Here is a 26,825-nt window from a genome sequence, read left to right on the forward strand (position 1 = left end):
CCCACACACACACAGCCGTACTTCCTGGCTGCCGGTCCCTCCAGTTGTGGGACTCGGGACGCCACCTCAACGTGGCCTGACGAGTGGTGCCATGTGCACGCCCAGGATCCAAACCCTGGGCCACCACAGCAGAGCATGCGAACTTAACCACTCAGCCACGGAGCTGGCCCCTAAATATTTCTTAAAAAATATATTAACTAATCCATTCAATATCTTTTTGTTCTTTTCTTCATCTTTCAATTTTCTTTTCTGTTTTTATCATATCATTGTTAAAAACTTACAATGTTTTTAAATTGTGCAAAAGAGGCAAATTTTCACTATTTTGAAGTTATTTGTAACCTTGCAATACAAGATGAATGATGTATTGGTTTAATATCAAGTTGTAAAATAACCTCAAATGGAGAAACCATTTACAAGTATATAATAGGTGAAATGCAGATATAAATGTAATAGAGATAAATGGAACATGATAAACCTTTAATGTGGAAAAAATACTATTTAAGACGCCAAGATAGAGTTTCTCTTAGGTATGTGTTATTTTTGTCTTAAAGGTAAATAATAATTTAAAAATAACATTAAGAATATTTTAAACACACTTGGAGAACATGAAAATTACATTCTCGTAGAAAAAAAATAAACCATGTATATATATTTTTAAAACATTGATTATATATATCCCACCGATTATATATATATTATGATATACTTTATATATTATATATATATATATACAGTATAGTGTGTGTGTACGTGTGTGTGTATTGAACTTGGTTCAATTCTGAGATGGCAGTCCCTGATGCAACTCTCACTTCCAATCTTGTTGTCCTGTTCTTAAAGTTGTGAAATATATCATAAATACAAAGGAGTGTACAAGACATACGCTCAATTAAAGGATAATTATAAAGTGAGTACCTTTATAATCAGGCTCCAGGTTAAGACATTGGACTTTTTTTTTTTTTTAAGTTATAGGCGTGTAGGATTTGGCTCAATTAAGAAAAATCGTTCTATTAGCTCCAAATGTCCAAGAATATAATAGACTGCTTGATAAGGTAGAGAGCTCTGAATTCCTCAGGCGGATGGGACAAACAACCATCAGTGATATTGTGTAGGGTTACAAATCATCACATCTAGATACACTGAAATAGAATTCCCATGTCAAGAGCAGAGAATTCATATTTTTAAAAAGCTCCCCTGGTTATTTCTATATGAGCTTGATTTGGGAATCACTTATATAGGAGGAGTTCTACTTTAGTTCAGAGTATTAGATAATTTCTAAAGTCCCTTGCAGTAACGGCCTGTGGCTTTCTGTTTATTTTAGTCTAACTATGAAAGAGAAGTACCATATTAAGATTTTAAGAGTGAATCAGTAACTAGAAAAATTGCAGTCAAGAAGAGGGAATATGATGATTATACTATTTCATAGCTGTTAAAGGATTAGTGGAAAAGGCACTCAACTTTATCTAATTATTTGGTTTCAAAATCTTGATTCTTTAGAGTTGTCTTTCTCATTTATTGTCTACGTTCAGCTATTTTAATGAAAAACTACATTTTAAAAAGTTACTGAAATAGGCATTCATTCATCCACTTGTTCTTCAAAAAATATTTGTTGAGGACCTACGCCCTACTTCACAGTGTTCTAGGCACCGGGATACGTCAGTGCTAGAACAGATGAAGACTCCGCTCCCATGAAGTGAAAACTTCAGTAACCCCTAAATATCATTGTTTTCTGAGAGGAACATGCTTAAATCACAGGTTCTTTTTATTTTTGTAGTGATAACCATTTGTACAGGTTGAACCTAAATTCTAAATTTATTTTATTAGAGCAGCATTGGAATCTTAAATCAATTGAATCCTCATCTCAAAATGTAAATAATAAAAACCTGCTGTGTCAAACTCTCACTTACTGCTAAAATCTGATAATATATACATTTGTACATCTATGTATAATATACAAATATACATACGTACATATGAATATACTAGTATATATAAATATATGCATATGTAATATTTGTACGTATGATATATGAAATCAATTTTCAAACAGTAAAGCACTCTACAAAGATGACACTAATCTTACTATTTATTAAGAAAATGATAAAAATAAAGTGGCAAAGACTTTGAAAGTATAATGGAATAATGAAGTAGCTATATATTAAACTAACAAAAGTCTGTAAAAATCTCCCTATGATATTCATTCATTATTATATTGAGAGATCTTAATCAATATTTTATGTGTCCTTAAATGTAAGAGGATTTGCTTGTTTCTTCTATAAAATATGAGGAAATTAATTCTTTTAATGAAGAGAGTGTAATCCAATGAATGGTAGATACAGTAAAGTTTAATGATGTGTTAAAATATTAGATAATGGAGCTATAAACTACATAACCATCAAATAACAATGTAAAACCAACCCTAGGAATCTAGAAAATTAGAAATAGGAAGGCATCAAGTTAGAAGGAAATTGGGAAATAGAGACTCTTCTACTAAGCTTGTGCTAGATTAGAGTATGGCAAACACACGCACATGACAAAAATGGAGCTCTAGAGCTGTAAACTCCCTTGATCTCAGCAACTAATGGTCCCAACAATTGCATTATTAAAAGTATAAAAAATATAGAAAATGGGCCATTCATCAACAACATCTCTTTACACTGTAGTTTAATTGCTTTGTTTCAAGTGGTTCCCTAAACAATAGAGTGAGTCAAATTTTAAAATACACATGAAAAGTCAACAAAAATTATCAATGTTCATGATATTTGTTGAATTATATAAGATTTTTTATGTATCCCCTTTATTAGTGCCATAACTTGAAAGATAAATCTTACTTCATATTCCTTGGATAATACTTTTCCTCTTTGTTGAAGCTGCTAATTCTTACTTGATTTTATAATTTTTTTCCTAGTTCTGCCTGTCTACCTCTTTAGGGAAAATATTGGTCCCTATAGTAAGTTTTCTCAGCTCCAGTGATCTCTGCTGTCAATCCCAAATTTTGTACCATGATCCTATGCTTAAGCTCAGCAAGGCAAAAATTTTTATTTCACTGAGAGAATGAAAGCCAAAATTAAAAATGAAAAATTAAAGCATGTCATTGAGTTTAAAGCATGTTTCCCAGAATAAATTGTGAAATTATTACACTAAAAGAGTCCATCATAAAGTTTGAGAAATGCTAGTTTAAACACAACTTTATGGGAACAGTGTCAAGATGGTGGCATAGGTGGACCCTGAATTCACCTCCTCCAACAGACACAACAAATTTACAACTACTCTTGGAACAGTTACTCCTGAGAGAGAACTGAAAACTGGATAAAAAGAACCTCCACAACAAGGGAGAGTACTGAATGAGAATGGAAGAGGTGGATATTCCTTCCTGGAGAGAAAAAAGGCACCTTCCAGCTGCAGCACCTCATAGTTGGCCAGAAGCAATCACAACATATGAAGTCTTCCCTTGAGGAGTGGGGGATCTGAGTGGGGGAGCATTACCCCAATAAGCAGCATTTGGACTCAGCACAACTGAGAGAAGTATCATAATATCTGACTTTGCTGGCTATTAACTACAATGGGGACTACCCCCATAAAAGCTTTTGGAGATAAGGAGAAAAAAATTGCCTGCTCTTAAAGGGTCTACGCACAAATTCACTCATTTTGGAAAGCAATCTAAAATCACCGGAAAGAAATGTGCACAGTCCTTTGGTGACAAGAGACTCACTTGACAGGCTCTGGGTGAATCTTGGTGAGAAGTGAGATCACCCCAAGGACTGAGAGACTGGTGGCAGCCATTATTGTGACCTAGGACAGGCATGCAAACACAGAGGCTGGCAGGTGCCACTGAAGTTCTTCTCGTGGCCTGTTAGTGCAGGGGTTTGTCCCGCCCACTAGAGTACTGATTTAAACCAGTTCAGCCAGGGCAGACAGACTGCCCTAGGACTGGCCCCACCCAAGAGTAGTCCTCAGGCAACTTGTGGGCCCACATGGGCAGGTTGCCTGGAACCTCCACAGCCAGCAGACAGGTTAGTGGGTCTGCTTCTGTGGGGCAGGGCATGTGTGAGGAGCAGGTCTGCATTGATGGAGTGTGTGGGGACACTGCAGCACAGTGTCCACTTCAGTGGGTCATGGTGCATACACAGGGCAGGACTGTGTTGACAGGGTGTGTGGCCCTGTGGGTGGTGGAGCTTGTCAGTGGCAGCAGACTTGCGCTTCCCAAATAGCTACATAAGGGATCAGCCCCACTTTCCAAAGCCTGAAACAATCAGTACTCCCATCCCTGGGGCCAGCTCCACCCAACTGTGCTACTGAGAGAGCTGACAACAGCCTGGCAAGTCAGAGGCCTATAGCAATTGTAAGCCCCTGAGCCTAGCAACCAGCCATGCTGGGGGCCTACTCACTTAACAGAAAAACTGCAACAGGAATGTGCTATTAGACCTTGCAGCCAACTGCATTAGGGCTCCCCATGCCCAACAAAGTGATTGAAATGTCCAGAGCAGCCACATGCAGCTGAGCATTACAACCAGCCATCCAGGGGGATAGCCTAGCCTTCCCAGGCAGCTGCAGCAAGAGCAACACTGCCACAACATAAGGACACATGTAGCCCACTCAGGACACTCCTAGAACATCTACAACTGGTGACAAGAGGGAAGCACACTGCTGGGACTCATAAGGCATCTCTTACATAAGGCCACCTCTCCAAGATCGGGAGATGTAGCTGACCTATGTACTACATAGATATAAGCACAGAGAAAGAGGAAAATGAGGAGACAAAAGAATACACTCCAAGTAAGGGACCAGGACAAAACCCCTGAAAAAGAGCTAAATGAACCAGAGATAAACAATGTACTTGACAAAGAGTACAAACTAAAAGTAATAAAGATGGTCACTGATCTTGGGAGAAGAATGTATAAATTCAGTGAGAACTTCCCAAAGAATTGGAAAATATAAAAAAGAACCAATCAGAAATGAAGAATACAACACTAGAAAGAAAAATTCACTAGAGGGACTCAATAGCAGAGTAGATGATAGAGAAGCACAGATCAGTGAGCTGGATGAAAGACTAGAGGAGATCACTCAAGCTGAACAGATAAAAGAAAAAAGAATTAAAAGGAATGAGGACAGTCTAAGGGGCCTCTGGGACAATCTCAAGCACACTAACATCCATATTATAGGTGTGCCAGAAGAAGAGAGAGACAAAGGGGCAGAGAATCTATTTGAAGAAATAATAGCTGAAAACTTTCCTAAACTAAGGAAAGAAACAGACATCCAGGTAGAGGAAGCACAGAGAGCACCGAATAAGCTTAACCCAAAGAAGCCTACATCAAGACACATTATAATTAAAATGTAAAGAATTAAAGATAAATAGAGAATTCTAAAAGCCGCAGGAGAAAGGCAACAAGTTACATACAAAGGAAATCCCATCAGGCTATCAGCTGACTTCTCAGCAGAAGCCTTACAGGCTAGAAGGGAGTGGCACAATATATTTAAAGTGCTAAAGGGAAAAAACCTACAGCCAATAATCTACCCAGCAAGGTTAACATTCAGAATGGAAGGAAAGATAGAGTTTCCCAGACAAGCAAAAACTAAAGGAGTTTGTCACCAAGAAAGCAGCCTTATGAAAAAGGCTAAAGGGACTTACTTAAGTGGAAAAGAGAAGACCACAAATAGGAATAAGAAAATTACATTTTTTAAAAAAGCAATAAATCACTGGAAAAGGCAAATATACAGTAAAGGCAGCAGATCAACCACCTATGAAGCTAATATGAAGGTCAAAAGACAAAAGTACAAAAATTATCTATTTCCATGATAAAATGGTAATGGATACACACACACAAAAATAGGTTAGGTATGATATCGAAAATGATATAAAATGTGGGATGTGGCGAGTAAAAGAGTAGAGCTTTCAGCAAGAGGTCAAATTAAAGAGGCCATCAACCTAATATAAATAGCTATATATGTAGGTAATTATATACCAACCTCACAGTAATTACAAACCAGAAACCTATAATAAAAAACACAAAAAATTAAGAGAAAAAAACCCAAACATAACACTAAAGAAAGCCATCAAATCACAAGGGAAGAGAGCAAGAGAAGAAGAATGGAACAGAGAAGAACTACTAAAGCACCTGTAAAAAAAAGTAACAAAATGGCAACAAGTACATTATTATCAATAGCTACTTTAAATGTTAATGAACTAAATGCTCCAATCAAATGACATAGGGTGGCCAATTGGATAAAAAACAATGACCCATATATATGCTGCCTACAAGATATATACTTCAGACCTAAAGACACTCACAAACTGAAAGTGAAGGGACGGAAAAAGATACTCCATGCAAATGGCAATGAAAAAAAAAGCTGGGGTGGCAATATTTATATCAGACAAAATAAACTTTAAAACAAAAATGTGACAAGAGACAGAGAAGGCCACTAGATGATGATAAAGGGAACAATCCAACAAGAGGATTTAACACTTGTAAATATCTATGCACTCAACATGGGAGCACCTAAATATATAAAGCAATTATTAACAGACGTAAAAGGAGAAATAATAGTAACACAATAATAGTAGGGGACTTTAATACTCCACTTACACCAATGGATAGATCATCCAAACAGAAGATCAATAAGGAAACACTGGCCTTAAATGACACATTAGAACAGACGGACTTAGTAGATAAATGCAGAACATTCAATCCAAAACCCACAGAATACACATTCTTTTCAAGTTCACATGGAACATTCTCCAGGATAGTTCACATACTAGGCCACAAAAGAAGTCTCAATTAACTTAAGAAAACTGAAATAATACCAAGCATCTTTTCTGACTACAATGGTATTAAACTAGAAATCAACTACAGGAAGAAAATTGGAAAAGCCACAACTACGTGGAGATTAAACACAAACAAAATGCTACTGAACAATGATTGGGTCAATAAAGAAATCAAAGGAGAAATAAAAAAATACTTGGAAACAAATGAAAATGAAAATACAACTTGTCAAAATTTATTGGATACAGTAAAAATGGTTCTAGGAGAGAAGTTTATAGCAATACAGACCTACCTCAACAAACAAGAAAAAACTTAAATAAACAATCTAACACTGCACCTAAAGGAACTGGAAAAAGAAGAACAAATAAAGCCCCAAATCAGTAGAAGGAAGGAAATAATAAAAATCAGAGCAGAAATAAATGAAATAGAGACTGAAAAATATGGCAAAAAAAAAAAAATCAATGAAACTAAGAGATGCTTCTTTAAAAAGATAAACAAAATTGACAAACCTTTATCTAGACTCACCAAGAAAAAAAGAGGGAGAAGGCTGAAACAAATAAAATCAGAAATGAAAGAGGAAATATTACTATGGACACTTCAGAAATACAAAAGATTATGAGAATACTATGAAAAACTATACGCCAACAAAAGCTATACACCAACAAACTGGACAATCTACAAGAAATGGATAAATTTGTAGAATCATACAACCTTCCACAACTGGATCAAGAAGAAATAGAAGATTTGAGTAGACCAGACACTAGGAAGGAGATCAAAACAGTAACCAAAAACCTCCCAAAAAATAAAAGTCCATTACCAGAGGGCTTCCCTGGTGAATTCTGCCAAACATTCAAAGAGTTAATACCTATCCTTCTCAAACTCTTCCAAAGAATTGAAGAGGAGGGGAAGCTTCCAAACTCATTCTATGAAGCCAACATTACCCTGATACCAAAAGCAGACAAGGGCAACACAAAAAAAGAAAATTACAGGCCAATATCACTGATGAACATTGACGTAAGAATTCTCAACAAAATACTAGCAAATCAAATACAATAATACATTGAAAAGATCATACACCACAATTAAGTGGGATTTATTCCAGGGATGCAGGGATGGTTCAACATCTGCAAATCAATCAACATGATACACCAGATTAACAAAATGAAGAATAAAATTCACATGGTCATCTCAATAGATGCTGAGAAAGCATTTGACAAGACACAGCATCCATTTATGATAAGAACTCTGAATTAATTGGGTATATAAGGAAAGTACCTCAACATAATAAAGGCCATATATGACAAACCCACAGCTAATATCATTCTCAGTGGAGAAAAATTGGAAGCTATTTCTCTAAGAACAAGAACCAGACAAGGATGTCCACTTTCATGACTCTTATTTAGCATAGTATTGGAAGTGCTAGCCAGAGCCATCAGGCAAGAAAAAGAAATAAAAGGGATCCAAATTAGAAAGGAAGAAGTGAAACTGTCACTATTTGCAGATGACATGATTTTATATACAGAAAAACCTAAAGAATTCACCAAAAAACATTTAGAAATAAGTGAATACAGTCTAGTTGCAGGATACAAAAGCAACATAAAAAATCAGTTTCATTTCTATACACTAACAACGAAGTAGCAGAAAGAGAAATGAAGAGCATAATCTCATTTACAATTGCAACAAAAAGCATAAAATACCTAGGAATAAACTTAATCAAAGAGGTGAAAGACCTGTACACTGAAAACTATAAAACATTATGGAAAGACAGTGAAGAAGACACAAAGAAATGGAAAGATATTCCATGCTCTTGGGTTGGAAGAATTAACATAGTTAAAATGTCCCTATTTCCTAAAGCAATCTATCGATTCAATGCAATCTCTATCAAAGTTCCAATGACATTTTTTACAGAAATTGAACAAAGAATCCTAAAATGTGTATAGAACAACAAAAGACTCCAAATTGCCAAGGGCATCCTTAGAAAAAAGGACAAAGCTGGAGGTATCACATTCCCTGAGTTCAAAATATACTACAAAGATAGAGTAATCAAAACATTGTGGTACTGGCACAAAAACAGACACACAGATCAATGGAACAGAATCAAGAGGCTGGAAATAAATCCACACACCTATGGACAGCTAATTTTCAACAAGGGAGTCAAGAACATACAATGTAGAAAGGAAAGTCTCTTCAATAAATGGTGGTGGGAAAACTGGACCGTCACATGCAAAAGAATGAAAGTGGACCATTATCTTATACCATACACAGAAATTAACTCAAAATTACAAAGACCTGAATGTAAGACCTGAACTCATGAACCTTCTAGAAGAAAACACAGGCAATATGCTCTTCAACATCGGTCTTAGCAGCATATTTTCAAATACCATGTCTGACTGGGCAAGGGAAACAACAGAAAAAGTAAACAAATGGAACTATACCAAACTAAAAAATCGTCTGCACAGCAAAGGAAACCATCAACAAAATTAAAAGACAACCTAAGAACTGGGAGAAGATATATGCAAACCATATACCTGATAAGGAGATAATATACAAAATATATAAAGAATTCACACAGCTCAACAACAAAAAAACTAACAACCCAGTTAAAAAATGAGCAGGGCTGGCCCAGTGGCATAGTGGTTAAATTTTTGCACTCTGCTTTGGTGGCTTGGGGTTCATGTGTTCAGATCCTGGGCACAGACCTAGCATTGCTTGTCAAGCCATGCTGTGGCAGCATCCCACATAAAGTAGAGGAAGATTGGCACAGATGTCAGCTCAGCAACAATCTTCCTCAAGCAAAAAGAGGAAGATTGGCAACAGATGTTACCTCAGGTCCAATCTTCTTCCCCCCAAAAAAGTTTAAAGGATCTGAACAGACATTTCCCCAAAGAAGATATACAGACGGCCAACAGGCACATGCAAAGATGCTCAATATCACTAATTATCAGGGAAATGCAAGTCAAAATTACAATGAGATATCACCTTACATCTGTCAGAATAGCTATAATTAACGAAACAGGAAATAACAAGTGTTGGAGAGGATGTGGAGAAAAGGGAATGCTCATACACTACTGATGAGAATCCAAACTGGTGCAGCTGCTATGGAGAACAGTGTGGAGATTCCTCAAAAAACTGAGAGTAAAGAACTACCATATAATCCAGCTATTCCACTGGGGGGTGTATATCAAAGAACATGAATGCATAAAGATAAATGCACCCCTATGTTCATCACAGCATTATTCACAATAGCCAAGAGTTGGAAGCAACCTAGGTGCCCATCAAGGGACGAATGGATAAAGAAGATGTGGTATATATGCACAATGGAATACTACTCAGCCATAAAAAAGTATGAAATCTGGCCATTTGTGACAACATGGATGGAACTTGAGGGTTTACACTAAGTGAAATAAATCAGGAAGAAAGTTAAATACCATATGATCTCACTCACATATAGAAGATAAAAACAACAACAAACAAATACATAGAGACAGAGATTGGATTGGTGCTTACTATAGGGGAAGGGGCACTGGGGGGAGTGTGAAAGGGATGATTAGGCACATGTGTAAGGTGATGGATTGTAATTAGTCTTTGGGTGGTGAACTTGATATAGTCTACCCAGAAATTGAAATATAACGATGTACACCCAAAATTTATATAATGTTATAAACCAATGTTACTGCAATAAAATAAAAAATAAAATAATAAAATAAAAAAATAATAAAGATAATGTAAGGAGTGTAGTATTCAGCATTTAATAAACACTTCATAAATTGTCACTATTGTCAAAAAAACCCACACGATTTTATTATGAGACTTCTCAGAGCGCTGATGTATGCCATGAATCTTGAAGGATGTGTAGTAGTTCCAAAATTTATTGACCATAAAAACATTTATTTTTAAGCATCAGCTCATGGGATTAATTTTCTGGAAATAGACTTAGAAAGCACTGATTTAAAATTTCAATTTTGTTATTTCTAAGTATTCATACTTCATATTCTTTTTTTTTTTTTTTGAGGAAGATTAGCCCTGAGTTAACTGCTGCCAACCCTCCTCTTTTTGCTGAGGAAGACTGGCCCTGAGCTAACATCTGTGCCAATCTTCCTCTACTTTATGTGGGACACCTACCACAGCATGGCTTGCCAAGCGGTGCCATGTCTGCACTCAGGATCTGAACCGGTGAACCCCGGGGCTGCCGAAGTGGAATGTGTGAACTTAACTGCTGCACCACCGGGCTGGCCCCTTATACTTCATATTCTTACCTCACTGATTAATTTTAGCTAGCGATCCTTTCAGATTTACATGGCAGAAAGATTAAAAGGAACAGGAGAACCTAAAAGTGCAATATATATAATGTTTTAATTATTGTATTTTTTATATTTTAAAAGTGTCATGCTTGGTTTGCATCAGAGTTAAGATCAACTGTTTAACAAAGCTTCTCAAATATGTTCTTAAGCTATTAATTCAGAAAAAGACTATTTAATGGTTAGAGGTATAAGAAATCATGAATTTTCTTCTGAGAATGTTTTCCTAGCTCCTACAATGCTGATACAGTCATTTGTCTGTTCTGGTCTCAGTTTATTTATTCTAAAGGCATTCTATAGTGAAGTAGGAAGAACACTGAACTTTGATGTCTAAAGGTATGATTTCTATCAATATTTTGGCACTTAAATTATTTAATATTGGGCAATTTAGATAACCTCTTATAACTTCAATTTTCCATACACCTGCACTTCAAAGTTAGTAGAGAGTTCTAAACGATATATTCAGCGGTTCATTAACACGTTTTACAAAGGGGAAATATTATTATTGAATCAGCATGTTACAATTACTTTTTACACTTTCGCTTTATATTGTAATCACTGATTTACTTCTCTCTGTCCTCTCTAGACTTTCAGCTCTTTGAGGGAAGGGACTCGGTCTTGTTAACCACTATTCTGCCTGTTTTAGCATAGGATCTGGCATACGGAAGATGTGCAAAAAGACCTGCTGAGTAAATGAAGGTAATATAAGGAATAAAACAATTTTAATTCCAAAACCATTAAAGGTCAACCACATCAAACTATGAAACAAACCTTATAAACATTTTCCAGAATCTCTACCGTCTTACTTTGCAAAAGTATCTTATAATGAAATATTTTTGGTATTTCAGAAATTATTTTCTCTTGTACAAAATATAAGATGGATCTATCTTATTCTGAATTGCCATATGGCAAAATTTTATAGGAAACTTTCTAGGAAATATGCAATTCTAAAAAGCTAACAGAAGGTGAGAATTTTATAAATTAATTTTCCCTTTTCTTTCTTTATCCATCTCTACCATTTACCAAATGCTTATCATGTGCCAGGAATGGTGTTAAGAGCTTTAAAGATATAATCTTATTGAATTTTCATGACAACCCTGTGAGAAAGTTATTATTATCCCCACTATATAGATTAAAAAAGTGGTTTTTATTTGCCCCAGTTTACACGGTTAGGAACTGGGAGAACCAGGATTCAAGCCAGTTCTGTCTGAATCTAGAGCTAACTTTTAACCGTTATGTTATATTATCTCTCATGCATGTTTCTGGAGGACTTAGGCATTATTTATTACATCACTAAAAATAAATTTTGGATGATGATAAGTGATATTATGCTTACTATGAGTCAGTGTAACATGGCATCAAGATCTTACTGACAACTTTGCAAAGCAAGCCAGACAAAGCCCGAGTGTGCCAGACTGGAAGGCTAAGTCTCTAAACATGACAAGCAGACCACATAAGGCAGTAATTCATCCTCCATGATAAACAGTAAAACAAAGTTGGTTAATTCATAGCGTCCTGAAAATACACAGTTGTCTTCAGACACCTTCAATATTAAATCCTGTTTATCACCTATTCAAAATATTTTGAAAGTCTCAGCACACTGATTTACAAATTTTCTTATTTTTGCCATCCCCAAATAATCATCATTATTTAATATGTAAAAATCCTGTATGAAGTCTAACAAGGGTGGGAGAAAAGCATATAAGAAAAGATAATAAAAGAGTTCATTACGCAGTATCTAAAGATTAGACAAACACATACCAACTTAATGTGCCCCAAAATAATAGTGTAAAATGAATTCTAAAATCCTATTGAAAGGTACAAAGATGAGAGAAATTACTATTCATCATACATCAAATCAGAAAACCAACCAACCAACCAAATCTTTCCTAAATGGAATATGTGTGGGTCATAAAACAAATTCCTATGAAGTAAATTCCACTGATTTCTGAAATAAATGGGAGGTTTATTTTCATTGGAAAAAAATGACCTTCTGGACTATTCAAAAACTTTTGTCAAAGAAGATTGAGATGAGCATAACTGGGTATTGCCCCATGCCAGAAACACTATGTTGGAAGCTCTTCACACCTTTAAACCTTCACTGTTTTATTACAATCTCACTTATTCATATATTCACACACAAACTTTTATTGACTGCCTACTATATGTGAGGTATTGTCGATATGGAAGTTAAGATAATAAGAAGATAAAAATGATAGATACCCTATCTTCAAAAGGCCAACTAATGGTCAACCATGGTAGATTAAACATAGACTCAAGTAACCACATCGCAGGGTTCTGAGAAAAATGAGTGCCCCAAGAGACACTGTTAGTGAAAAAGAATATTAGAGAAATAGTGAAAGAAGAGAAGAGAAGGTGTTTATAGGAATTTATATTTGACTTGAGCATTGAAGGATGGGTAGGTACTCTACTCATAAAGAGAAAGAAAAAAACTACACTTTAGGCCCAGGAATCAATGTGAACATGCATACAAAAGAATAAATGCAAGAGCCTGCAAGGAGAAGGGTCAGCATGTGTGAGAGACGCAAGTCGAGATCAGGCTAAAAAATAAAGACTGGAATTGTGTCATTAAAGTTCTAAACTGTCATTAAGGTTCAGGCCAGATGTTTGTGAATTTTGTTTTCCTGACTTCACTTCTCTAAGATTAGATCCCATTTTTCTACATGCAGAATCAGAATTTGAAAATGAAGCCATACTACAGTAGTACTGCACCATATTAATATAATGGCATTTAACCCAATAATACTCATGCATGAAAATTCTTTGACTTCAAACTTGACCTTACTTTTATTTCTATAAAAACAAAACTTCTATATGTTAAATTTGTTCATTATGAGGGATACTTGTAGTTCTATTAGGAGTCACTGGTCAGAACAGTGCATTTAGTTTAGAATAATAGCTGTAGATTAATTGTCCTTATTGGCTTGTAAAAATAAATATTGAATATGATGGAAGCTACTGTAGCAGTTTTTTCTACTACTATTATTTTGTACAGTAGAAGTCATTCCAATTGAACTATTTCTCTACTTTCATACTAAACTTATTTTACTCTCTAACGTACAACCAGTGGGGAAATTCATAATTCAGCATAATTCACATTTATGCTTTTCTAAACATTTATTTGTAATAAATTTGTATAAATATAAATGTATATGTATGTATATAGGCTGGCCCCGTGGCCAGGTGGTTAACTTTGCGCACTCTGCTGCAGGCGGCCCAGTGTTTCGTTGGTTCGAATCCTGGGCACGGACATGGCACTGCTCATCAAACTACGCTGAGGCAGCGTCCCACATGCCACAACTAGAAGGACCCACAACCAAGAATATACAACTATGTAACGGGGGGCTTTGGGGAGAAAAAGGAAAAAATAAAATTTAAAAAAAAAATGTATATGTATGTATAAATGTAAATATATATATCATTTGTATAAGTATGAATTTTACCCATTATAGCAGACAAGTCTATAGAAACATTATTTACCTATATATTGATCAAGAGTGGTAATACCAGAAAACAAAAGTTCAATATATAAATGAATGCTGATAGACATTTTAAATATATATAATCCTAAATTGCTATTTTATCCATAATGAAATTGGTTCATCAAAACAAATGAATCTGTGCAGGCATCTCTGAATAAGATTTTCTGTTTGATAACAGGATAGAATAAGTCACTACAGAAATACAAATTAACAGAAATTGCTAATAATGATTACATTACAAGGTCAATTAAATTGTATGTCCTTTAAAATTTATGTAAGATGTGGGTGGGAGTAAACTTTAATTAACTCTGATCTCCAATTTCATGTCAAAGAATATATCAATGTGGTATTGAAGTAGAAATACTACGAGTTTGCTGGAAAGACCACCCTGAAAGTGCGATGACACCAACAGCACAGTGAAAGCCACTTGGCTCTATTACAAAGTTATACCCTTACTACTCATTCTTAACCCTTTTTTCTTCAATGAAACACTCAATCTATGTCTCGCCTTAACAAAACCTGGTGCTGCCTTAAACACACTGCTTCCCCTGAAGTCCTCTCCAGTCACATGTACTTATCCTTCTTCACAGGCTGTATATTTCTGACTACTGGTTACTTTTCCTTGAATATTTCTCTTCTACTTTTCTTTAAAAGTTTAAATTTCTTTACAGCTTATGATTTTTGGCTATGCCAACATAAACTTCTCCTTTTTTCCCCCTTTCTTCCTATCATCTGATGACCTCATGGTCCCTGACTTATTCACTGAGCTGGCTTAGTCTTCTTTTCAATTCTCAATCTATCATAATCCTATGATTCTTTTCAATTCTCAATCTATCATAATCCTATGAGACTTAAGTATTCATTAAGAAGACTAACCAACTGCTCCATAATGCCAAAACCTACATATCTCCAGTTAGTTTCATATTTATTCTTTTCATTCACTCTTCTCTAATCGTTCCAATACCCACCCATGTCTTAGAATTTGTCAACTAATGGAACAGCTCCACAACAAAATCTTAAATTTCAATGCCATACTCTAAGTCAAATCTCTTACCCTCCACACCCTCTCCCTTGTTCACTGCTGGTGGCAGTGCAAACTGGTGCAGCCACTATGGAAAGCAGTTTGGAGTATCCTCAGAAAATTAAGGATAGATCTACCATATGATCCAGCTATTCCACTACTGGGTATTTATCCAAAGAACTTGAAAACACAAAGGCATAAAGATACTCGCACCCCTATGTTCATTGCAGCATTATACACAATAGCCAAGACTTGGAAGCAACCTAGGTGCCCATCAAGGGACAAATGGATAAAGAAGATGTGGTATTTATACACGATGGACTACTACTCAGCCATAAGAAATGACGAAATCCAGCCATTTGTGACAACATGGATGGACCTTGAGGGTATTAGGCTGAGTGAAACAAGTCAGACGGAGAAAGTCAAATACCATATGATCTCACTCATAAGTAGAAGATAAAAACGACAAAAAAAAAAAAAAAACCGGCGTGGGGATTGGACTGGTGGTTACCATTGGGGAAGGGGGGAGGGGGGAGGGCAAAAGGGGTGATTAGGGTCACATGTGAGGGGATGCACTATAATTAGTGTTCGGGTGGTGAACATGATGTAATGTATACAGAATTTGAAATATGATGTACATCCGAAAAAAATAAAAATTAAAAAAAAAATACAATCAAAAAAAAAAATCTCTTACCCTTCCAGCACCCTAACCTTGCCTTTTCACTTTATCATACAGTTTTACAATTCTTGGACTTTTTTCTATATTCTCCTACTCTATCAGTTCCTCTCTGAACTTTTCTTCCTTCTTATCTAGCATTGACATTTACACAAGCATCCTCAATTTGTTTCCAGTGGTATTTTTCCAACAACCCTATCCAACAAAACTCCCACTCACAACAAATGTTACTATCTGACTTCTCTGTTTTGACACTTGGATTGGCTAAGTGCCGCTAGAAAAGATCACTCTGATCTTCCACGTTGGTGTGTCTCAAAGTCGTTCATCTCCAACCCTCACATGGATTTACGAAAGTATTCATTAGCCCTTTAATTTATCCTTGGTCAGCTACTTTTCCTATTTTCTTCAGTGGTTATTCCAAATCTTCAGATCAAACATCTAATTTAAATTCCAAACTCTTATATTATTGCCTCTTATGTGTTTGAGAAAATTAAGGCCATCAGGCAGTGACAACAAACTCCCCAATTCCCTGTCTAACAAATAACTATTTTCATATGCGTCTTTCCTCTGGTTTGAGTCAATCCATCTACCTATGCTTCCGATGCCAATCCTTCCTCTATCTTCAGGTTCTCACGCTAGTAGCTATGACTTCACAGTACTCTATCTTCAAATGTTCCTTCTCTTCAAACCACATACACGATTAAATCTCAAATCTCCCACTTTCAGTGGCCCCATATAGAGACTGTGAAGTCACAAGCACACTCTACCACACATGGAAAATAATATGATGGAGAATCAATATTTAATCAAGTAATTTTCCTAAATTTTTATGAGAATAGCCCATCTAGTTATTAACTGAAAACCTTCAATATATAAGGAAAGTTCACAGTTTTAGGCAACAATTATATTTACGTGCAAAGGATAAATGTCGGACTGTAAAAAAAGGAAAGAAAATCATCACTTTTTCTTGAGAAAAAGTGTGTTTTATTCATCATTAGTACCCTGGTGATGTTAAAAAATGTATGCAAGAATTAAAAAAAGAGAGAGAGATGAGTGAACATTTTAGGGAAAGGTGGCTCTTAAAGAGTACTGGAATAGAAGAAAAGATGTTTGACAAACTAAACCCTAAACAAAACATCTTTTGCATTTTATCACCACTATTCTCACAATATTTACTGAAGAAGCACCAGAGATTATAAAGTTCTTTTTTTGCTTTTTACAGACTTTATTTTGAGCATTTTAAAAAATATGTAATTCACATAGCATAAAATTCATCCTTTTAAAGAATACAATTCACAAATAAACTACTTCAGAGAAATTGACTACTCATTTTTTATGATATCATATTGAACTCAGATTTATGGGTTATTATTTTTAAAAATAAGAATTGCTACTAAACTAATCTTCATAAGAGATAGCTTAAATTATGGAAGTAGAAATAGGGTTATGGAGACAGACATATTTCAGTGATAAGCATTAGAAGCAATAAGACTTGGTGATTAGAGGGAGGGAATTGTACTCAGTGGAGAAGGACTAGTAAAAAGTGATGCCCACGTTTCTGGTTTGGGCAAGTGTGAGGATACGTTTGCCATGCGCTGAAGAAGAGAGCACAGAAGGAGAAGCAGGTTATTAATTTTAGTTGTTTGTTCGGTGAGGGGTATGATGAATTACTTTTACATGCTGAGTTTGCTATGTCCCTGGGACAGACAAGAATACATATGATGTATGCATCAAGCTATATTGCATAGTCATGAAAATGTGTTTTCACATTTTAACTCTGATCTAAAACTAATTTGTTAGCAGCAATAAATATTTCATTAACAATTACTCAGCTTGCCTTTCTAAAGATTATAGAAACAGTTTTGCTAGATAATTCAGCTGGCTTACACCTCTTAAAAACAGCTATTCGTGAAAATTTGAACTGATGTCATCGTTTTCCTTTAAAAATTTTCCTTACTCAAGGACATTCTCTTTAAAAAGAGAAGTTATAATTCCATAGCATTTATAGAAATTCATGAGAACTAAAAATTTATAGAGAATAAGTTTCTTATATATTTTCTTTCGTCTTATGTGTCCAGAACAGAAGCTGGAAGAAGGAATGAGTCTAGTTTGATCTCAAAGCTACCAACATTATTGGTTTCAACAAAACTGTACTTTTCAGTATTCGTTTTTTCTATTTTCCACTGTGGATTTGCTTAAGCTCTCCCCTTTCTGCGCCAAATTCTTCTGTCAAATATCCTTGTAAATTTGTTTAGGTATCTTGATAACAGTTTTTGGAAGTGGAGCTCTCCTTAAACATCCATCCACACAAAGCTAAGAAACTGCTTCACTCTCAGGCTTAGAGTTTGGAAACGTTAATTTTGTTTCTAACCCCAGTTCTTAGTACAGTGCCTGAGAAACCTTCTAAGTAAATATTGGTTGAATGAACGACTTCTCCTTTCTGGGCCAGCTTACCATATAATTTGGTATATAATCAGGAAATGTAAATAGATATAAAATTTAAAATACACACATATAGAGAGTGAGAAAAAATATTTTAAAGGGCAAATGTAATTTTGCATTTTCTAGAGTTTACCATATCATCATTAATGATATAGGAGCATTTTACCAGACCTACATATGTGTGTAAATATAAATAGTTAAATATGAATATATTATTTATTAATCAACATAGAAAAAATACTATATTCAAATACTTAATGAACTTTTTTGAATTTACTTTTTGCTAGTCATTTTCTACTTGTGCATTTAGAAGACATACTTTGATGTAACTTACTGTAACTCAAACAACATAATTCTGTATCACACAAATGAGATCCAATTACTGTAATGAAAAGAGCAACTATAAGGGATTTTGTTCATTATAGTCACTGTGTTAATTTTAGGTACTAGCATTGCTACAAATGCTTAAAATCTGAAGTCAGAAATTTTTTTTCATTTATAAAACTTGGATTACAAGTGAAAAGCATAAAATGTCTATGGTATCTCATGGAATAAAATTATTTCCAGTAATTCTGTTATAAGCATATAAGTTGTTTTTAGTGTTTAATCTATGATTGTGTTAATCAACTACCAAGAAAAAGGTTACTGGTAGTAATCAGACATATTTTCTCTCAGAATAAAGATTGTTAGTTTTACTCTAAGAAATGAAAGCAAATTCAAGATCCTATGTTGCAATAATTAGTTAGTGATACCAACATTTTCTTCAACAAATAATTGCAGTTGACACTTCTTGCCATGTTATGAAATATATATTCCCTGGAGAGATCAGCCTGGCCTTCTTTAGTTTACAGTTCCAGAAGTATTCTTATTGCTACTTAAGCTAAGCAGAGTGCCTTGATGACTCAAATTGCTAGGAATATACCATCTTTCCCTCTCCCTGTAAAATAATGTGTTCTTTTCCTGAAGAACATAATGAAGAAAGTAATATTAAAAACTGGGAACTTAAGGTTATAATCTGCTCTAAACCTCTGTCCACCAAGTCGGGGATGCTGGCGTAGGCTTTGGGCTCCAGGCAAACACCAATGGACTCATGTGCTCTCATTTATATACAGTAGATACAAAAGAAAACACATTAGGGACACATTTTGTTCTGCTTTTGGAAGAAAGGAAACTCTATGTCTCTTTCCAAGGAAAGCTTGGAAACCTTTTCTTTGTGAATTAATGATGAAATGATCCTATGCCCAACAAGCAAAAAAAAAATTGTCTTTATTAATAAGCTAATATAATTATCGACAGTTAGAGTTAGATAGATAATGAAAATAGACTTGAACTTACTAGTTTAAATTAAAATCACAAAATATGCCTAACTTAAGATTCATCTTTAGGTTTAAAGTCTGTTATACAGGAACTTTCATAGAGCACAGATACATTAAACACACCAACCTCAGACAAAAAGTGAGGTATCAGAGACTAAACCACTGAATTGTATATCCAAGGGATAAACATCTGTCCCAATTATCTTTCTCATTAATTATGAGTAAACCACAAACTGAGATTGGGTTTAGATATAATAATGCAAAATTTGGCTTATAATAGGGTATGCCTATCAAGCAGACTTTGTACTGACACAAAATCAAATTCTGGACTATTAGAAAACACAATTCCTACAAAATGTACAGGATTTGCAATTCTCCATCTCAGATAAATGTAATTAGAGAAATTTCATCTCCTCAGGCAGAAGGACGAAGTCCTTCTGCACACTTGTGCTGATTTGACTTTCATACAGATTTACTTAGAGTCTTATGTTATGAAAATGAAAACATACCTGTTTTTATGCCTTGCTGCTTGTGTTTTTCCCTGTCTTTCTCTGTTCAAATTTCCTTCTCTGGCAGTTTCTCTAGCTAAGTGGATTTCAAGAGGTGCCTAACCCAATACGTTTACCCATATGAAGCCCTGGGGCACCTACCCTTTGCTTTCAGAGTATCAAAGAGCACTGTTGCTGCTTCCCGATCTTCCTCAGCACTCAAAAATGCACTAGAACCCACCAGAAAACTAAGAGGCAAGGGAGCCAGAGACTGAATAAAGCTTACTTTTTGCTAGCTATTTCGCTATTTATTTTTAAAATTCATTTCCAGTATGTAATATTTCTTATAAAGTAGGCTAAATTTTTTCAGCCCCTTCAGAACCTCATTTTAAAGGTTTTGACTCTACAAATGGGGAAGATATACAGTAATTCATGCTAAAGGAACTAAAGAGAAATTTAAGTTGGATTCAGCTGATCATAAAGAACTTGAAAACCATATCAGACTCTCAGAGGTACTGGATAAAATTAAGGATAATATTGTAGATAAATAAATCAATCTATTTGATAATTTGCCAACACATTAATTAGTTGCATTAGAAGCTAAATAGATAAAACACAAGAAAACAAACCAAATGTAAATGGCAAAATAGTTTTTAGGAGTAGGGAAAAAAGACTACATTACTAATGGGAAATGTCTACAAAAATAAGCATATTTTACCTGTCATCATCTTGTGAGAATCGTCTTTGCAAATCCTTTTTATCCCACTGTTCCTTTTCTTTCCCTTGCTCAGGTACGTCTTGTGTTTTTCCCTCGTCTCCTGACTCTCTGGATCTCTCTTTATTACACGTTTTTGTAATCTCTTTCTCTTCCCCATTCTCATCAGTTCTCTCTTCCTTTACCTCTTCCTCCTCATGAACTATCTCTTCATGCTGATCCCCTTCTTTCCCTCCCTCTGCTATTCCCTTTGGCCTTTGAAAGCAACACAAATTGAAGGCATGCAAATAAACACAAAAGAGAAAGAAAAAGTCAAGAAAAAATGCATAAGAAATTAAACAGAAAGGTAATGAGAACTACTAAAACATAAATAAAATTTACATCTTTTAAACATTGAAAACTTTTTTCCAGTTATACCAGAGAAGCAGTGGATAAGCAACACTTAACCATAATTGTTTTTAAGTTGTATTTTCCTGTTACAAAACTTGCATGGAAAATAGTTGTGGTCTTTCCATTATAGACTTTTTGATCCAATAGGAGTGAAAAAATAATCTATCTCAAGTGCCCATAAAATCTATAGGTCATGTGATAAATGTAAATTATACTGACATATATTAGATTTAGAAATTTTCTTGAGAAGCTGAGGACTTTTTCCACACACTTATAAAAGTTCCAGGAGGATGGAAGAACATCCTACTAAAAAAGCAATATTCTTATGTTTTCTGAATCACTGAAATGTATTCAGCTAGCAAAATAAACCCTCCAAAATATTATTTTTCACATTGCTTGGAACATTAAGTAATTCAAATCTTCACTAAACTACTACTTTAATTTCAGTAAATATATAATAACAGAATTACGTTTTAAATAGCAAACATGAAAAAATAACTAACGACTATTTCAAGTAATCTAGTAAGAAAATCGTTATTTCTATAAAACTTTTCTGTGTAAGAAGTTTGAAATGCAGATCAAAATAAAATAAAAAGTAATATATACCAAAGTTCTTATTGACATATATTAACTTTTTAGAAATAAAGGCTTTCATGTTTATCTATGAAAAATAAAGACCTCCTAAAACATATTTAGAAGAACTTCCTACTCAAGTCCCCTCACTCACCTGATTTTCTTGTTTCCTCTTGGCCGTTCTGATTGGACAGACATGTAGCTTGTGCTGCTGAAACGAGAAGCACTACTAGTCCTTGAAACCGCAGATATATCACTTACATCACTGTCCGAAGATTTAGTGGAAATATTATCTGCCCCTCTATGAGGATCCCATCCTGATCGATACTGTTAACACAGATTGACAAATACGCAGAAGTTGTCAGTATTACCACACAAAGCAATTATGAACTTCTCCTATTTCAGCACTTTAATTGTCCACAGAGGATACTGCAAAACCCCACTCAGTTGCATATAAAACAAAAGTGAATGGCAATTATCCTAAAAGAAAAATTCACTTTATATGAGACCTTTGTTTTTAGCAGAGGCAATTAGAGCATTTTAACCACACCCCAATGAAGGCCATTAAAATAGTTTCACAACAGCAATGGCCTCAGGGAAGAACATTTAGGTAAAATCTGGGAAATAAATGTTTATTTGGCTTGATATTAGGAAGTAGAATATTTTATTCCTTAGCAAAATTTGGAAAAAAATATGATAAAGTTGGAGTTGTAACTTATAAAAACCAATTGTAGCAGCCATCAATTTTTTCTTTAATCGATTATGCTTCACTGAAAACCTAGAGATAATACAAAATCTAATTATTAAAACACTAACTTTTTTTAGAAAAGCCAAGAGAAAAGAGAAAGTTTGATTTCTGAATGGTTGCTGGAATTTTGATGAATCCTAGAAATACTAGAAAAAGTCATTGTTATTTACAATAGTTTCAACTTCCTGGAATTGAAATAATCAGATAGTTATCTGGCACAGCCAGGGTGCAGGGTGTTCCAGGTGTTCAAATATTATGGTAAATTGAAAACCATCATAAATGCTGTATGTTAATGACATTTGAGATGCAAAAAAGAATAGACTTTGGAGTTTGGAACATCTAGAGTAAGGAAAACTTACCAGCTGGGTAAACTTGAGCAAATTACTTAATCTTTAAAAGACTGTTTATAAAATAATAAGGATAATAATATCTTCCTTGCATGGTTGTTTTGATAATTGGAAATAACACATGTCTAGTATGTGGCATAATATAAATAAATGCAGCCAGTATTACTACCTGTTTCATTACTACCTGATGGTTATTACTGGACAATATCTGCTAATAGATTTTTCTTTGTTTGGCCGTACTTCAAACATAATGCTGAAACATCCTTACCTAATCAATTTTGTAATGGAGATTTTTCTAATCACAGATACTGGCAAATTTCATAAAGCCTTAGAAAGATGATTGTCTTATATAAAACATTTACTGTGACTTGAAGAATCATTACCTAATAAGCAGTCCTGTATGAATAACAATTCACTGCAAATATTAGACAGATATAAACATTTTGGCTAAGATAAAATGAATGGTAACAGGGTGTAGTATAAACATTTGATCAGCTTCAAATGATCTGTTTTTTTTTCCCCAGGATCTCCCAGTATCTTGCTATATATTTTTGAGTTAATAATTAATCCTTTTCTTCAAATGTAAAATAAAAGAATTATTTCTGTCTCGCTAAAATTTTAATAATCAATCTTTAATCTAGAAATATATATTCAAATTAGGTGAGATATTGACCTTTCTTAGCCCATGTTAACTTTTTACTTTAATGGATAAATTAAATTCTCAATTATCAAAAAGAATACAAATAAATTCTTCAAAAAATCACTGCCTTTTTTTCAAGAAATATCTTTGTAAATAGAATCCTCATGTTGATTTTAAAAGGAAGGTTGTTTATTTACAGTGGATTTATTTGGAGAACGGTTAGCCCATGATATCTTTTTTAAACAAAAGTCACTTAAAAATATTGGAAACAACTTACTTTAAATGACAATGTCTTCAGCCATTGCCTCGAATAGCATTTCAATGGGTGGATCCAATATTATCTATGTTAGCCAGTAAGGGTTAAGAGAATACCTGCACACGTACATATATAATATATTGTATATTTATATATGTTTCGTCAAATTTATTAAAAGTAAATTTGATTTCAAGCCATGGCATAAATGGAAGTCTTTTATTTTATTTATTTTTTTTGGACATTTCCTTTATGTGAAAAATGGATGTTTCAAGAAAATTTTCAGGACTATTAAACCCTTCAATAGATACTATACTGTATTTGGGGGACTTTATCTTTCTCATTCTTATAATTTATAATCAAAAAAGAAGCCGTCTGATATTATATCTTTTAAAATAACTCATTGTTGAATAGAAAAGCAGTTTTGACATTATATTTTTTCTTTGCTTTTGTTCACATGATTATCATATCATCTAGATTCAAATGAAAAACTATAATTTTTAACTCTAGGAGGTAGTGGGGTAATAATGTAATCATTAAGAGAGCATGTTCTGAAGTGAGACTGAATCGTTGGTCTGAGTCCCGGCTACATAAATTTTTAGGTTTGCGATCATGGGCCAACTGCTTCTATGAGTTCTAGCTTCTTATCTGTTAAAATGTGGATAACAAGGGTGCCCATCTCGTAGGTTTGCTGCAAGGACAAAATAAGATAATATATGTAAAGCACTTAGCACAATATCTGACACATAAACAGCGTTTGATAAATGACAATGACGACAATGATGATGGTGATGATTAGATTAGACAGTAGCTGAATACTGGCTTATTATGCAATAAATATTAGGTAGAAATACCCAACATTAAACATATTATTTTAGGACTGCTCTAAGATATAATAAAAACAATTATGTCTACGTATATCCAATACATTTGTTTCAGAAAATATGTTTATAAAACAAAATTTAAATATTAAACCAAAGTTTTCCACTGATTCCTAGTATGTCCTCAGGCCTCACCTTCCTCACTGGGTCAGCTTCATCCATATCTCCACCTTATAGGGAATTCCTGATTCCCAACTGCAGGATGAGGAATAGCTTCATCTCAGCAGGAAAGACTTCTTGGCTGACATAGAAGATGCCTCATTTAAAGTTTTTGTCTCTGGTACTTTATCCCGATATCCAAAGCTGCCTGGCACCTGTGTATCCCATGTCTCCTTGCCTGGTTCTTGTCTGATTTGCTTCACCTTCATTTCTGAATCCTAACTGCTTACTTGACTTGTGAATTTGAGTACTTACGATTCTGACTTCGCATACTCTAGCCTTGTCTCTTTAGGTCATTGTGACTTTTGAGCTTGTTGCAATGATTCATAGGTGCACAAAGGCTAGCCTAAGGCTTAAGAATTGTTTTTTTTTAAACACATATGGTATACATGGCACATACCTTTGGCTAACACCTTTCGGACAATCTAGTTTGCTGAGGTAAGATTTTGGATATGCAAAATTCAAGAAAGATAAGATTCCACATAGTATTGTTTCATGCCTTTTATATAATTCATCACATGCTACCTCTTGTCATAGGGGTGTGTGTGTGTGTGTGTTCAGATTTAATTTTCAAACCCTGTCCTAAAGGTTAGGACAGTATCTCCCCTATCTTTTAACTCTCTTAGCACCTAAGAGTCAAAGATTCACTTTACTTTAATAATTTAAACTCTGAGGTTTAGTTTTTAGACCAGTAAAATAAGGATAAATCTCATTTTAAGGATTCGTATGAAGAGTAAGAGAACTAATATATTTACAATACCCAATAGTGTGCTTAACACATCGCAGTTGCTCATTTCCAGAGCCAAAGGCAGGTGATTAAATGAAAAGACACTGAGTGGGGTAGTTTATATAAAGAAAAAATAAAATTAGCAAAAAGCTCTAGTTTGATGATGATTCTGCTATCTACTCAAAACTTGTACCAAGAGCATTTCTCTGTCTACTTCTGAGCAACTGAGCATGTTTACCTTTGGGATATAGACCAGGTTTCCATTACAAATAGACACAGGATAAACAGAATGAGAAATTTGGAAAGTAAGAAATAATAGAAAAATATTTTTATAAATAAAAGTTCAGAAGAACATATTTTGAACATATGTAGAATATAACATCTTCATATATACAACTCAGGAAAAAACCGAGAAATCAAACTAATAAATGACCCAATACTGGAATTTACCTTTTAAAGGGTTTATTTTTTTTTTGCTTTTCATAAGCATATTTTTGCTTTTCCTAAAGTACAGTAAACAAAAGTTATATAAACAGTGAGGTAGAAGGAGCTAAATTATTATACCAAGGAAATGAGTTATGAATGTGAATAAATGAGCTCATTTATTTAGGAAATGATTTAGGGGTTGTCTTGGGATTATACAATAAACAATGTTTTAAACAATCAGCACATATTAGTCTACAGCTGACAGAGGAACAATGAGTATGTTCATCATTCTTTTCAATGGAACAAAAAGACAGAGGACTTATTGCACAGGACTAGGCCATCTCGGCTGAAAACTGTGCTCTGATTGGAGATCATTAAAACCTTGGAAGAGAGTAAGGAAGCTTTTCCCGACAACATTCTGATGTTTTGTACATTACTATTAATTAGATCATGAACTAGAAAAA

General features: G+C 34.4%; 1 protein-coding gene across 1 annotated transcript in view; it reads right to left on the reverse strand.

The window, feature by feature from the left end:
- Nucleotides 1-26,825, reverse strand: part of RIMS2 (regulating synaptic membrane exocytosis 2) — a 572,812-nt gene that overhangs the window by 109,769 nt on the left and 436,218 nt on the right. Inside the window, exon 24 of the mRNA XM_046642144.1 lies at nt 22,335-22,507. Within this exon, the coding sequence (XP_046498100.1) occupies nt 22,335-22,507 (173 nt within the window). The remainder of the gene's footprint in view (nt 1-22,334; nt 22,508-26,825) is intronic.

Source organism: Equus quagga, chromosome 16 (assembly GCF_021613505.1).
Source record: "Equus quagga isolate Etosha38 chromosome 16, UCLA_HA_Equagga_1.0, whole genome shotgun sequence".
Taxonomy (NCBI): domain Eukaryota; kingdom Metazoa; phylum Chordata; class Mammalia; order Perissodactyla; family Equidae; genus Equus; species Equus quagga.